General features: G+C 46.4%; 1 protein-coding gene across 5 annotated transcripts in view; it reads right to left on the reverse strand.

Annotated features, from left to right (window-relative positions):
- The window catches only part of LOC124798126 (ankyrin repeat domain-containing protein 1-like), a 113921-nt gene that overhangs the window by 76402 nt on the left and 25471 nt on the right, over positions 1–12048 (reverse strand). For 3 of the 5 annotated variants that reach the window (XR_007016921.1, XR_007016917.1, XM_047261385.1), the window contains one exon: positions 2961–3459. The exons of the other annotated variants lie outside the window; for them this stretch is intronic. Coding sequence is in view for 1 of the 3 variants with exons in the window: in XM_047261385.1 (XP_047117341.1) it covers positions 2982–3459 (478 nt within the window). In the remaining 2 variants the exon portion in view is untranslated. The remainder of the gene's footprint in view (positions 1–2960; positions 3460–12048) is intronic. 5 annotated transcript variants of the gene reach the window in all.

Here is a 12048-nt window from a genome sequence, read left to right on the forward strand (position 1 = left end):
GTTTTAGCATGTTGCGCCTGTTCTTATGAACAGTGCCACATGCGGCTGTTCCGTGGTTGTGAAGCCAGAGGAACAGGTCCAGGCTGGAGTACCAGTTATTGACATATAGAATATGAACCTGTTCCAAATATGGTTCCATAAGAGTTGCCACTTCGTCGCCACTTTGTCCCAAACTGTAGAACCAAATTTCTGTTGTTGTGTCTGTATATACAATAAAATTTAAAATATACCCACTCTGACAGTTACACAATCCAAATTTCATCATTCCGAAACTACTTCACTTGGTTAGAGTAACTTGCTTAAAGGATAATTGTCCCTTTAACTGCAAGAGACTTTCATTTATACAAAGCTTGTGATGTGGGCGAAATGAATTATGAAACATCTTAAGAACTTTGTCAACAATCGTCCTAATTTTAAATAGACTGTTGCTTCCAGTACTCGCAGAGTTATCACTGAAGTGTAACTGTCTCAGAAGTAGACAAAAACGGTCTTGGGACATAATTTTGCTGAAAACTGGTGTGTGCAAAAGTGTATCTCTGGACCAGTAATCACTTAATTTTAACTTGTGCCATTAGAAGGCAAACAGCAACAAAACAATACATTTCCTCAAATCCAGTGTCCTTCCACTTTGACAGTCGAGAATTCACAGCTTCTGTAGTATTTTCCCTGGTGTAAACGTAAAAAAGAATTTGTTTTGTCTGCAATAAATTTCAACAGTTCTTGAGACATAAATATCACAAGAAATGAAAGAATGTTTGGGTCAGTATCTAACTGACGTTTGTGTCCTGAACTCGAGTCACAGAAGTAATGGTTTAACGGCTGGAAATTGGTTTCTTTCCAGTCAAATGTTTCGCTTAAGTGCGCTCTTTTCCAAACCGTTTCATATCACTTTCTGATTCCTTGGATTCAGAGGAACTGCTGACTGTAATTCTCGGTCTGAGGACTACAGCTTTGAGATTCTGTTGAAGACTCATCACTGTTAGTAACACCAGATAATTCACACTCACTGTCGCTCTTAGTGAGCATATCCAGGATTTCTTTATCTGTGCAACCACTGTGAGGTGACATTTCTCACATAGAAAACAAGAAAACTGACGAAAATACAGGAATCTAAGTGAAATTCTGCAAAGAGTGAACACAGCAACAAACATATACACTCTCGAACTACACAGTCAGACCACTGAAAAGCTACAAGAAGAGCAGGGTGGAAAGACAGCTCTGTGTGTATACACGTCCGCAGGGCTCAGGTAGCCGTGACTCAGCGAGCCTGAACTAGTCCCTAGCGGTGGGAAGGCCGGTGGCGCAGGATGCGTAAACAAGTCCTTAGCGCTGTAGGGAAGACCCAAGGCCGTGTGTATACACCTCAGGCGCACCAGGGGAATGGCGAGGCATGACAAGTTAACATGGCCGCAGCAGTCAAAGGGTTAACTAAAACCTAGTGACTATGAATATTTTTGCTCTGTGTTTACAATATTTGAACAATCTGGACGGGCTGACTTGAGCTCAATCTCGTTTCAATGTCTCACAGAATGACTGTGATTCATGACAGCATGATCGGTAAGCGAGAGGCAACCAGACTTATTACTGATAGAGAACACACTGGCAGAATCGACACGCCTGCCACCTGGTTAAAGTACTTGACGAGATTCGAATCCATGACCTTTTCCATGTCAGGACCTTATCTTATACATTACACCAAACAGCCAGGTAATATGAGGGTACTAGGTTAAAAAGGTATTGAGCGTCATGCAAAATTCTGAAGTATTTTTCATCAATAACTCGGAAATGAGGGTCTACAAGTGTTTAATGGCTGCAGGGTGTGATAGCTGAGATATTAACACACATCATGGTACATATGCTTTCAAAAAGTTAGTCCCACCACTGGGGAAGTGTCCTTGTTGATACTGGTTTGTCATCGGAATTCTTCATGTCCGTGGAGCAGCTTCTCGTTTCTCAGAGGGTATATGCCAGCCAATTTGCATGTCATGTGTTTGCTCATGTTGTACATCACCTTGCTAAGGAAATACAATCCACATTTGAGAATGTGGATAAACTGATTTCATACACAAAGAATGTGTTTCCTAAGGCACCTGCTCACACCGAGACCTACAAAGAAAAACTGCTAAATCTGCCCTTGAACTCCTGAACCAGTGTTAAATTGTTGGGGTATATGGGTTGAAGCTCTGCTGTTTCACAATAAACATTTCAAGGCCATCAGAGCGATAGTAAAGGACTTTGATAGTAATAGTATAGTATATTTATAGTGCAGATGCTGTGGCAGTTTGCCAATGCAAGGAAGTAGCTAAGAAAAAAAAAAAGACTGTTGTGATTAGTACTCAGGCCTGAGAGTATTAAAAAGCTAGAGATTCACGATTTGGCACTGAATGAATCTGTTCAGTTATTGAATAAAATAGCCCAGGCTTTGAACCTTTGGAGCTGTACCTGATTGTTGATATTTAAAATAGCAACAAAATTTAAATAATTCGTAAATGATTCTTTAGTCCAATAATATTATTTAAATGTTAATGTTCTTCAAAAAAGTTCCTTATTGCATGTTGTTTCTAAAATAAAATATCGCAAATTTCTCATCCGTGCTCCTCTGCGTGCATGTCAATCTTTTTGCAGCTATTGAAACATGATGTGCATCTTGTTTTAGCAGTTTTTAAAAACTAAGCTCAAACACGACACTGCCAAACCTCTACCACAAAGTATACAGGTCACGAAACAACCATTCTAAATGTCCAAATTTTTCATGTGTCCAGCGCTCTTTCTTGCAATCGAAATGCACAGGTCCAACTTTGAGACATATTGCACACAGTAACTGCTATGTTTTTTATTACTTTATCTTGTACGTATCAACATTTGTCGTGCATATTTTAAGCAATTTATACATATATTTTGACCTTTTACATTACCCATAATCCAGTCTCTAGTTATCAGTGCAATTGATAGCTACTCACACACATAGTAAACTGACGCCCTTATGTGAGAATAGTGACCAGCTCCCATCTGCCGTACTGCCTGGCGAGGTCCAGCGGCGTCCTCCCCTCTACGTCCCTGATGCCCATGTCTGCTCCCGCACCTAAAAGTGCGGCCACCACCTCGGCGTGCCCCTCCTGTGCTGCCCAGTGCAGTGGCGTCCACCCTTTCTGGCAGCTGGGACTCGGGTCCGCCGACACTGACAGCAGCAGCCGCACGATGGCCATGTAGCCGAAGAACGCAGCGATGTGCAGCGGCGTGTCCCACTCCTGGTTCCTGGCATTCACGTCTGCCCCACTGTCAAGGAGAATTCTGACCGCCTCCACACTTCCGCCTTCCACCGCACAGTGCAGGGCGGTCATCTCGTGCTCGTCCCTCAACCCTACGTCCGTCCCCACACACAGCAGTTCTTTCAGCTCTTCCACAGCTCCATCGTAAGCTGCCTCCAGAAGCCTCACTCTTTTTTCGGCAGACATATTCCTGCACAAAAATGTCAAGTTTCTTCACATATCCTGCAAACTAGTCAAAGCTAAGCTGCAAGCAATTAATTCACAATGCATAAATTGTCACTTAACAGAAATGAAAGAGTCCCATTTCCTCCCTTCTACAATGCAGACCAGTTAGAAACATAGGTCGGGCCGCGATTTAAGAGACTAAACAGTGAGGTCATGAGTTCCTCGGTAAAGAGCAGGTTGTCCAGAGTTCGTCACACTGACAGAAATTTGATAGAATTATGAAAGCGTGCAGGAATGAGAAAATGTGTACATCAAAAGCAATACTGATGCCAGAAGCAAGGAATAATTTTTTGAGTGATAAAACTATACGGGTCAGGCCATTATGTAGCTCAGATGGTAGATGAAGGCTCCCTCAGGGCCTACTTGTGGCAAGAGATACGTCACCCACATCTGACCCGCAACCAACCCAACTGAGGGCTGAAATAGTAATGGAAATGGCTTGCACTTGGGAGATTTGTAACAGAGAATTTCGAAGGCAAAAGATGCAACAAATGTCAGATGGACTGACAATAGCAGAACAATGTGGGAGAAAGAATCAGGTGGGCAGGTGGATGCGGACAGGCAAGCGGTCCCCAGGTCTCGGCAGATGACAGCGACTGCCCATCCCACAACTGTCCCAGCCCCAATTCGTTATAGTCAAAATGCTGAAGGCATGAACAGCACCCACAGTCCCGGAGGAAGTATAAAGACCTGTTGAACTGTTCCTTCACCACTGGCTAGACAGGCTAAGAGATCCTTAGTGTTCTGCCTTCTCAAAAGTCCCATCCTTAAAATATAACTTAGGTGTGGCAGAACAGAGGGCTAACTGCATCTAAAAGCACTTAGCAGCCGTGGTTGTACCTCTTTTACGCTGCTAAAAGAGGAGACCCGGCATGCTGCAAACCCTACCTCCAAAAGTAATTTAAAACTACTTAATTAGCAAAAAGTTTCGTCCAATTCTGTTGTTATGGACTGAAATGTTACAGGTGCTGGTTGGTTGGTTTAAAAGAGAGGGGAAGGGACCAAACTACAAGGTCATCGGTCCCTTGTTCCTAATAAAACAGACAAGACATATAACACAAAACAGAAAGAAAGGAAAGACCACCACTAAAAGGAACAAAAGAGAACAAGAAAACAGAGATGCAAGAAACAGAAGAGAGTAAAACAAGGAAGCAGATTACAATGGCAGGCCGACCATGAAAATGAAAAGGAAAAGCAAGCAACCCTGCAACACGTTAAAACCTTCACCCTAAAAGCACTAGGGTGGAGGACACAGAGGGACAAAGGATATGCGCTAAAACTCAGATCAAATGATAAAACCCACCCTCATGGATGACACGTACAACCCAATCAGCCGATGAGGCATTGTCTACTAAAATCAATGATAATGAGTCCGACAACCGAAGAGGAAGTTGCAGGGCAGCCAAGGAAGGACAGAGCAGAAGAATATGGGCCACTGTCAACTGGGCACCACACCAACACCGAGGTGGGTATTCACGGCGCATGAGGTACCCATGGGTCGCCCAGGCATGGCCAATGTGGAGCCAGCAGAAAACCACGGAGTCCCTGTGAGAGGCCCTCATCGAGGACTTCCACACATTCAGGGTCCCCTTAATGACTCGCAGTTTGTTGTGCATACTGAGATTTTGGCATTCCGTCTCCAAAAGCTGAAAAATAATAACAAACTAAGGTCAGTTGCGGGGATGCCGATCTCCAGAAGCGGATTCCATGTAGCCTGCTTGGCCAGCCTGTCAGCAAGTTCATTTCTTGGGATTCCGACATGACCAGGGGTCCAGACAAACACCACTGAACGACTGGACTGTTCCAGGGCATAGATGGATGCCTGGATGGACGCTACCAAAGGATGATAATGATAGCACTTGTCTATAGTTTTCAGGCTGCTCAAGGAGTCAGTACATAAAAGAAAAGACTACCTAGGGCATGAACGGAGATAGTGAAGTGCATGAGAAATGGCCACCAGCTCTGCAGTGAATACACTGCAACCATTGGGTATGGAATTCCGTTCAATATGGCAGCCATGAGCGTAGGCAAAGCCAACAAGACCATCAGCCATCCAGCCGTCTGTGTAAAACACTTGAGAGACCCAGAACACGTCAAGAATCGAGAGGAAGTGACAGCGGGGAGGCACAGGGTTAACGGAGTCCTTAGGGCCACGTGAAAGGTCCAGACAAAGCTGCAGCCAAGGCGTTCACAATTGAGGTGTACGTGAACAGATCGCAAGTTCGCAGAGAAGAGACCACACGCGAACTGCAATCAGCCCTGACCTGGGCCGCCGATGCAGGAGATGGACTGCCGCAGGCAGGAAAAGGAAATGGCAATTCGGATGCTCAGGAGAACTACAAATGTGTGCTGCATAACTGGCAAGCAGTTGTGTACGTCTGATCTGCAATGGAGGGACCCCAGCCTCCACCAGTATGGTGGTCACTGGGCTCTTCCTAAAAGCTCCTGTCGCTAGTCTAACACCACAGTGGTGCACAGGGTCAAATCAATGTAACGCTGAGGGCACTGCCGAATCATAAACCACACTCCCATAGTCAATTTGGGATTGGACAAGGGCTCTGTAGAGCAGCAGCAGTGTAGATCGATCTGCACCCCAGTTGGTGTTGCAGGCAGCAGAGGGTATTGAGGTGCTACCAGCACTTCTGCTTAAGCTGACGAAATGAGGAAGTCATGTCAATCGGGCATCGAAAACCAGTCTTACAAATCGATGTGTCTTCAGTACAGTGAGTGGATCGTCATGAAGGTAAAGTTCTGGTTCTGGATGAACGGTACTACACCGACAGAAGTGCATAACACACGACTTTGCGGCCGAAAACTGTAAACCGTTGCCTAGAGCCCATGACTGCGCCTTGTGGATGGCTCCCTGTGGCGCCGCTCAGCAACACCAGTAATGGTGGAGCAGTACGAGATGCAGAAGTCGTCTGCGTACAGAAAAGGTGAGATGGACGGCCCTAAAGCAGCTGCTAGACCATTAATGGCCACTAAAAATAGAGAGACACTCAATTCAGAGCCCTGAGGGACCCCACTCTCCTGGATCTGGGGAGAACTATGGGAGGCACAAACTTAAGACATGGAAAGTATGAAGCGACAGGAAATTTTGGATAAAAATCGGGAGTGGGGCCGCGGAGACCCCACTCATACAGCGTGGCAAGGATATGATGTCGCGCCAGGGTGTGTCATATGCTTTTCATAAATCAGAAAAGACAGCAACGAGGTGTTGGTGTCTGGAAAAGGCTGTTCAGATGGCAGACTCTAGGGACACAAGATTATCAGTGGTAGAGCGAACCTGTCGGAAGCCGCCCTGACATGGAGCCCGTAGGCCACGTGACTCCAGGACCCAACCCAACTGCCGACACACCATATGTTCCAGCAGCTTATAAAGAACGTTGGTGAGGCTGAAGGGCCAATAGTTATCCACATCAAGTGGGTTTTTACCGGGTTTGAGCACCAGGATGATTGTGCCCTCCCGCCACTGCGATGGAAAGATGCCATCGCACCAGATACGGTTCAAGATGACGAGGAGATATCGCTTGTTATCAGATGAGAGATGTATAATCATCTAACTGTGGATCCGATCTGGTCCAGGAGCTGTGTCGGGGCAATGTGCAAGGGCAGTGAGGAATTCTCACTCTGTAAATGGGGCGTTATAGGATTCACTGTGGTGTGTAGTAAACAAGAAGACTTTCCCTTCCAGCCACCGTTTGAGAGTGCAAAAGGCTGGGTGGGGTGGGGTGGGGTGGGGTGGGGGGGTGGGGGTAATTCTACGACGCAGAGGCTTGAGCATAGTGCTCAGCAATAGCATTTGCGTCGGTAGATAACACGCCATTTTTGTTAACACCAGGAATACCTGTTGGGGTCTGGTCCCCACTTCAGCGACTTCCTGTCTTTCACCGGCGGAACCCTAAAGAGCGAGAGATCTTGTTTTCTGCCACAGGAACGATTGTTGTAGTCACCTGCTCAACCATCACATCAATTTTCCCGTGGGAGGGGGGGGGGGGCTGAGGGGGGGGGGAGGGGGGGTTCAACGGTGACAGCAGAGGTGAAAGTTTCCCAGTCAACCTTGTTTGAAGCTCATCTGGGCAAGCGTCCGTGGGCCTGGTGCCTGGGCGGTGACAGGAAGATGGGGAAGTGGTCACATCCACACAGGTCGCCAAGTGCTCTCCAGTGGATAGACGGGTGAGGTACTGGGCTGCAAATTGCTAAATCAATGGCCGAGTAACTACCTCGAGCCACACTGAAATGTGTGGCGGCCTTAGTATTTAAGAGGCAGAGGTCAAACCGAGACAGTCAAGTTTCGACACCTCTGCCTCGGTCAGTAAACACAGTGCCACCCCACAAGGGCTTTTGGGCTTTAAAATCTCGCAAAAGTAGGAAAGGTTTAGGGAGTTGATCAATCAGTGCAGTTAATACATTCAGGGATACTATACCATCTGGAGGAAGATATACATTGCACAAAATTATTTCCTGCATCCTCCTCATTCTGACAGCCACAGCTTCAAGAGGGGTTTGAAGGAGCACAGTTTCACTACAGACTGAGTTTAGGACATAAACGGAAACTCCACCTGACACTCGATTACAGTCACTAGAGTTCCTGTAGTATCCCTTATAGCGGTGGAGGGCAGGGGTCCGCATTGCCAGGAACCAGGTTTCCTGGAGAGCAAAGCAGAAAGCCAGTGTAAAGCTGAACAGTTGCCGTGGCTCAGCCAGGTGGTGGAAAAAACCTCTGCATCTCCACTGGAGGATGATGTCATCGTGAGACTGGGATCGCATGGAACCTTCAATGAGGCAGTTTACGCCTTAGGGTCACCTGCTGCCACCGACTTTTTGCCTGAGCAGTCTATATCCATTTTGTCTGAGGGTCTGGCGAGATCTAGGTCCTCAGTGGACGCCAGTATCTCCACCTCATCCACAGATGCAGAACTTGGAGCTAGCGGTAGTGTGGGTTCCACCTCGATTCCTTTAGTCTTGGGGACCTCCTTTTGGATTTCTCTCACTGTTCCTTGGGTTTCCCTGACTGGGAGGACTTCACTGATGCAGTCTCCGAGACTGAGGATGAGCGAGAAGCCCTGCGACCAGCTGCTTTTGGGCTCTTAAGCCACTGGCGGGTGTCATCTTTCCCACTAGCAGAAACCTGGGAAGGGAGTGACTCGAGAGACCCCTTCCTAGCAAGAGCAGCCGAAGAAGCTGTATGCTTCTCCGGCTTAGAAGTTGGGACGGACGTCCCCGATGTTTGGGGGGGGGGGGGGGGGGGGGGTTAGGGGTGTTGCTCCTGAAGTAGGTGGTGCAGGAGCAACAGGGAGGGAAGTGCCCCCATCATCAAGGGGGCAGGTGAAGTCTTCTGGCTCTGAGAGCTGACTGGGGTTGGTTGAGCTGATGGGGCTAGAACTGTTGTAGCGGCAGTGTAAGACAATGTACAGGATGTAAGAGTGCAAATTTCCTCTTAGCCTCAGTGTAGGTTCAGTCGGTCCAAGGTCTTGTACTCCATGACTCTCCTCTCTTTCTGGAGAATCCTGCAATCTGGTGGACAAAGCAAATGGTGCTCTTCACAGTTTCCACAGTTGAGAGGCGCGGGGCAAATGGAGCATTGGGATGTGATGGGCATCTGCAATCTCGACATGTGACGCTGGAAGTACAGCAGGAAGGCATATGACTGAACTTCCAACATTTAAAGCACTGCATTGGGGGAGGGATATAGGGTTTTACACCACAGCTGTAGACCATCACCTTGACCTCAGATAATGTATCACCCTCGAGGGCCAAGATGAAGGCACCTTGGGCAACCTGATTATCCCTCAGACCCCGGGAGACATGCCAAACGAAATGTACACCTCGCTGCTCTAAATTGGTGCACAGATCATCGTCGAACTGCAAAAGAAGGTCCCTGTGAAATATGATACCCTGAACCACATTTAAGCTCTTATGGGGGGTGATGGTTACAAAAACATCCCCCAGCTTGTCACAAGCAAGTAATGCCCATGACTGGGCAGAGGATGCTGTTTTAATTGAGACTGGCCCAGATCTCATTTTGGACAAGCCCTCCACCTCCCCAAACTTGTCCTCCAAATGCTCAACAAAAAAACTGTGGCATCCTTGTCATGAAAGATTCCCAATCAGCTCTCGGATATACAAGGTACCAGGGTGAATAAGAGCCGCTGCCATCCTTAACCTGAATTTCCTCCCATGGTGAGGCCAGGGAGGAGAACGATTTGGGGTCGTACTTCTGTGCACTGACTTGAGCCAGTCAACGCTTAGAGACGGCTGGTATTTCACCACCAGCAGATGATGTACTACACTTCATCGCATGTCATCCACCATGATGCCACCCACTCCAACCAGGGGCCCTCCCCATGGGCGCCACCCAGCCACAGCAAAGGCCACCTGGCAGGATGGCCATTGCTGGGAGTCCCGATGCCCCTGGGGGATGGGCATCTACCCTTTGGCATACGTGAGGAGTTGATGGCGCAGGCATCAGCAGAGTGATCCCCGTGTGGTCAGGGGGCTACAACCAACACGGTACATGGCAGCCCCACCACAACAGACTGGCTACCATGCTGGTTGTCAGGTGCAAAAAGTCCATGGTCATTGTCGACGCAGAAAGTGACACGGCATAGTGCATGGTGGAAAACGTACCCAGGAAGGTGTCCTCACCCAACAGATAGAGACTGAGCGGGACTGAAATGTGGCGATAAGAAAGTGGGCTTAAGATCTCAATGCATGATGGACACGATGCACCATATAAGGTGCCCTTCCCCAATTGGCTCGCTCTTCGGGAAAATTTTGAAGAATGGAGGTCAAACCCTACAGGGGACCATTACATAAGTCCAAAATGTGTGAAAACTCCTTTTAGTCACCTGTTATGACAGGCAGGAATACCTCTGGCCTATTGTTACCCCCAGACCCGCAGTGGGATGGTAAAGGCATTGGTTCATTCAGTACAGCTGTCATAATGCAGGGTATCTACGTTGCAAAGTTCTTTCTTGCTCATTTACAATTTTATTGTTGCTGTGTTCATTTCGAGAGATGAGGCACCACATAGGTCAAGTGCATATGGACCTGTAAATCTAAGCCAGTTTGATAATAATAATAAAGATTTCAGTATAAGATATTCAGTCTTCCACATTATATCACAGTTTTCGATAACAACCTTGTCACATAATAAGAAAAAGTCAGCAGGTTCTGGAAGGTAACGACAGGGATGTGGAGCCCTTCCGAGTCCAGTGGCGTGGCCAGATGTGGGTTTCTCGGTTCGGGGTCCATGGCGCAAGCAGCCCAACGGAGGTGGTCCTGTAGATTCTCGATCAGTTTAGATCTGGGGAATTTGGTGGTGGGGAGAGTATGGTGAACTTGTCAGAGTGTTCTTTCAACCACACTCGTCCACTGAGAGCTGTGACACATAGACAGCGGTCATGTTAATGTGACTGGAGAGTGTAATACGCCATAGTTCAAATTATATTTACAGCTCTGCAACTTGAAAATCAAAATCTGCAAGTACATAACAAAACAGCTCCATTATAAAACGAAAGGCACTAACAACTTAATAGTGGCTCGATAAAAAAATAACAGAACTGTACTAAAAGTCAATGTACATTGTAGACCAATTTTGATGCAAAATACTGATGTTTATCCGTTCCATTTGTTCTGGAGTAAACTGTGGCCAAGTAAATAGATCTCTGAGCAAGCTCGTAGAGCTCAGTGACAAATGTATCAATAAAATTAGTGTTTCATTTAGATAGATAAAAAAAGGAAGGCACCGAGTACAGTACTGCATTAGCCCACGAGTGACTGACGCAGGGGTTTAAGTCAGCTGATAACAATACTCTGGGCAGCAACATGCTCTGATGTCTGGGAAGCGAGAACTGCAGCCAATTCAAAATAATGACCAGCTACAGCCGCATAAAGTTTCACTGTACTTGCTGGCAGACCTGTGCAGTAACATTCTTTCTTGAATAAGACAATTTTGTATTCCTCCATTTTTAGCAGATGTTTCAGTCCCTCTTGTCCATTCTACACAACTGTGCATCAAAGCTACAACATCCAAGTGACATTGTGTGCTGTGAATTTACATCGAGGAAGCTCTCCTGTTCTTTAAAGTACATTTAATTGATAAAGACGAGACTGCAAATAAAACTTGATGTTGACAATGAACACAATATCAATGTTAACAAAGACCTCCACAAAAATAGCCCCAATACGCTACAGAGCCAGAAGTGCACATCTGAAACAGGTTACAAGGTTTTTAGCAAACTCTGCAGGAACACAGAACAGTTCAAATTCATAATCATCTTTAAGGAGTCACTGCTTCTACTATCAGTGAACATGAACACTTGAAAATTAAGCTGCGTGTTCAACTTTCTGTTCATGTATGTTTTGCCTAAATGCACAAGCTAATGCTAACAGCACATTTAAATTTTAATAGATATTTAATTCACATAGCGTTTTAAAGGATTACTTATGCAAAAGTTGTGTACAATTTCAATGTATTTAACATGACCAATAACTTAAAGCACTCAATACTATTACAGATTAAAAATAAGACTAGAGAGAAATAAATAAT

This window comes from Schistocerca piceifrons, chromosome 5, assembly GCF_021461385.2.
Source record: "Schistocerca piceifrons isolate TAMUIC-IGC-003096 chromosome 5, iqSchPice1.1, whole genome shotgun sequence".
Classification (NCBI taxonomy): Eukaryota; Metazoa; Arthropoda; class Insecta; order Orthoptera; family Acrididae; genus Schistocerca; species Schistocerca piceifrons.